Raw genomic sequence first — 3,026 nt, 5'->3', positions numbered from 1 at the left:
TCTGTCCTCCTTTCCACTGCGTATGTCCGTCTTAAACTAACCACTCCCTGCCCCGACTCCCGCCCCAATTGAAGCTAGCTGGTGCCCTTGGGGGCCCTTCCCTGCTGACCCCTGGTGGACTGTGGTTGCAGGGAGGAGAAGGAACAGTGGATTCGGGCCAAGTATGAGCAGAGGCTCTTCCTGGCACCCCTGCCAGGCTCCGATGTGCCCCTGGGGCAGCAGCTGCTGCGGGCCGTGGTGGAGGATGACCTGCGGCTGCTGGTGACCCTGCTAGCCCATGGGTCCAAGGAGGAGGTGAACGAGACGTACGGGGATGGGGATGGGCGCACTGCGCTGCACCTCTCCAGCGCCATGGCAAACGTGGTCTTCACCCAGCTGCTCATCTGGGTGAGTGCTGTGCCCGCCCTGGCCGGGCCCTGTCGCCCACACCTCTGACTGCCTCACCCTTCTCCCGCCACCCACCCCTGTTATGCCACTTGGGAAAATGTGCTTTCTCCACAGTACGGGGTAGATGTGAGGAGCCAGGATGCCCGGGGCCTGACTCCCCTGGCTTACGCCCGCCGGGCCGGCAGCCAGGAGTGCGCAGACATCCTGCTCCAGCACGGCTGCCCCGGGGAGGGCTGCGGCTTAGCACCCACCCCCAGCCGAGAACCCACCGGCGGCACCCACGCCTCTGCCGAGCTGCACCGCAGCCCCAGCCTTCTATGAGGCCCAGGAAGAGGCCCTGGGGCCAGAGGACTGTTCAGCTTAGCCGCCCCCACCTGCCTCTTTGCAGGCTCTGGGAAGACAGGGCCGCAGAGGCGAGAGCTGGAGACGTGAGAAGGACGGAGGGAACTGGGGACTGAGGCAAAGAGGAGAGGGAGATAAGAGGGGGAGAGAGCGGGTCTGGGGGAGCTTTGGGATTCAGGTTGCAGCTGGCAGCGGGAGGGGAGGCACTTGGCCCTCAGCCCTGTAGGTGCTATGGAAAAGGGCCGGGGCCCTGTCGGGGTTACCTGTGAGGAGAGAGGAGCAGGACCTCTCCTCTCCTCCAGATAGCCCACCTTTAGCGCCAGTTCCCTGTTCATCCTGAAGCAGAAAAGGGGCCCTGTTGGGGAGCTGCTGGGGAGAAGAGAGACAGGAGTGATCTCTTAAGTCCCATGTAAAATTGTATATTGGAATATTTATGTTGTGTACATATTTGTGTGTGTGTGTGTGTGTGTATGTATGATGAGCCAATAAACCAGGCTGTGTGTAGCCTCGTGTGCCTCTCTTCTCTCTCTCTCTGCCCCTCCAAACCCGTCCCCCATCTCTCCTGCTTCGCCCATCTTTCTCACTTTGGCTCTGAGTTCTCAGCCCTTGTTTCTGTGGCCCGAGTCCCATGTCATCTCCCTCTTGGCCGCCCCCCTATGCCCACCCCCACCCCGTTGTCACTCCTCCAGCCTTTGGCTGCGGAGGCCCTGGGCGCAGCTGTGTTCAGGAGCCTTGGTGGCAGTGAGATCAAAGCAGAGGAGACACAAGAGCTCTGCTTCCTGATCACACCACCTTCCCCATTTGCTCCTCCCCTCCCCAAACCCCTGAATCCTCAGCGATATTCTAGCGAGTCACCTCGGGGCCGCACACCTGTGCCGCCAACCACTCCCTCCCCCAAAATGAAGGCTGAGCTCCCCTGCCCACCCGAGCAAGTCCACACTGCAGGGGACAAGTTTGGGGAAGGCTAGACGTTTACTGGGGCAGCACCTATGTCCGTCTGCAGACGCTGCCACAGCGGAAGCCGGCTAGTATCTGAACTTTTCTATTGAGGGGCTGGGGGTGGGGTGGCTAAAGGCTCACCCCCATCTTGCTGACTCTCCCTAAGCAAGAAGCGGGGGAGGCCCCTTCTCTCCGTTGGTTCTTAGGCAAGCCTGCCGCGGGGGACAGAGGGTCTGGGCGGGGCCAGTGTGAGCACCTGCCTGTGTGGGTGATACTCTCCAGAGGCAGCTGTCTGAGGGTTTCCCCGCCCACAGCTCCTTTTCATGAAGCTGACAAGAACCTTAAGTACCTGTGAAGACGGAATAGTCGGGGTCATGAGGACATGCAGAAACGGGTTTAGGTTTAAGTAGAAACAAATGGGTTTGAGGTTTAAGAAAAGGCTGGAATTAAGCACCTCCGGGTTCCCCGAGGGAAACCAGGCCTGCTGAGTACTACGTACTATAGACACGAAGGGACCCGACCTTGTTCCAGCTGCTGACCCTTCCTGCCTCGGGCAGCACCCAGAGACCCTCCTCCACCCCAGCCTGGTCCCACGTCGAGGGGGTTCTTGTCACCGCGATGACCGTGGTCTGCAGCTGCTGCCTGGTCCAGCTGCTAGGGAGTGCATCTGGAAGGTTCCCTGTGTGGGGCCCAGGTAGGTCTACCTTGATCTCAGTCGGGTCGGAATGACCGGACCACATGCTCTGGGCCTACTGACATTTGGCCCAGGGGTCGGGTCGGGCAGACTTGCCTATGTCCAGGCACCCTGGCGGGGAGACTTCAATACCATTGTCAGTCTTCCGTCTCCACGCTGCCTTTGTTTGGTTCCCAAAAGCCAGCCAAGAGACATGAGCTGCCCAGAGGTCTCCTCTAGTCTCCCTGCAGTCTCCAACGCCCAAGAAACCAAGAGCAGCCAGCGCTGAGGAAGGTGAGGGGGCTGACCGGGTGGTCTGTACAATGTGATTCACCTGGGACAGATGGCGGGGAGTCAGAGCCGTCTGGTCACTGCAGGCCATTGCTAGGAGGCCAGCTGGGCCTGACTTTTGCAGTCCGCCCGGTTCCCGCACATATCCCACAGCCAGCCCCCCAGGTAGGGTTTGGATGGAATAGAACCTTCCTGGGGGGGGGGGGGGGGATAGAAAGTGGCCAGAGTTGGCCTTGTTTCCCTCGGTACCACGGAAGCCTCCAGCCCTGTTTCCGTCCACTCGTGTCCCTCAACACACCTGCCCCAGCTCCAAACCCTGAGCACCCCACAGTACAGACCCTCTTGGAACCAGCCTTCAACTTGCAGTGGCCCCCCACCCCCAACCTTCTGTCTC

General features: G+C 60.6%; 1 protein-coding gene across 1 annotated transcript in view; it reads left to right on the top strand.

Moving 5' to 3' along the window:
* AGAP3 (ArfGAP with GTPase domain, ankyrin repeat and PH domain 3) overlaps positions 1-1,233 on the top strand; it is a 79,086-nt gene extending 77,853 nt beyond the window's left edge. Inside the window, exons 16-17 of the mRNA XM_045290149.1 lie at positions 111-387; positions 502-1,233. Of these exons, the coding sequence (XP_045146084.1) occupies positions 111-387; positions 502-708 (484 nt within the window). The 3' untranslated portion in view covers positions 709-1,233. The remainder of the gene's footprint in view (positions 1-110; positions 388-501) is intronic.
* Positions 1,234-3,026: the final 1,793 nt, after the last annotated feature.

Source organism: Echinops telfairi, unplaced genomic scaffold, assembly GCF_000313985.2.
Source record: "Echinops telfairi isolate 266 unplaced genomic scaffold, ASM31398v2 ScPeMD7_31;HRSCAF=116, whole genome shotgun sequence".
In the NCBI taxonomy this organism is placed as follows: domain Eukaryota; kingdom Metazoa; phylum Chordata; class Mammalia; order Afrosoricida; family Tenrecidae; genus Echinops; species Echinops telfairi.
This window is presented reverse-complemented; position numbering and strand designations above follow the sequence as displayed.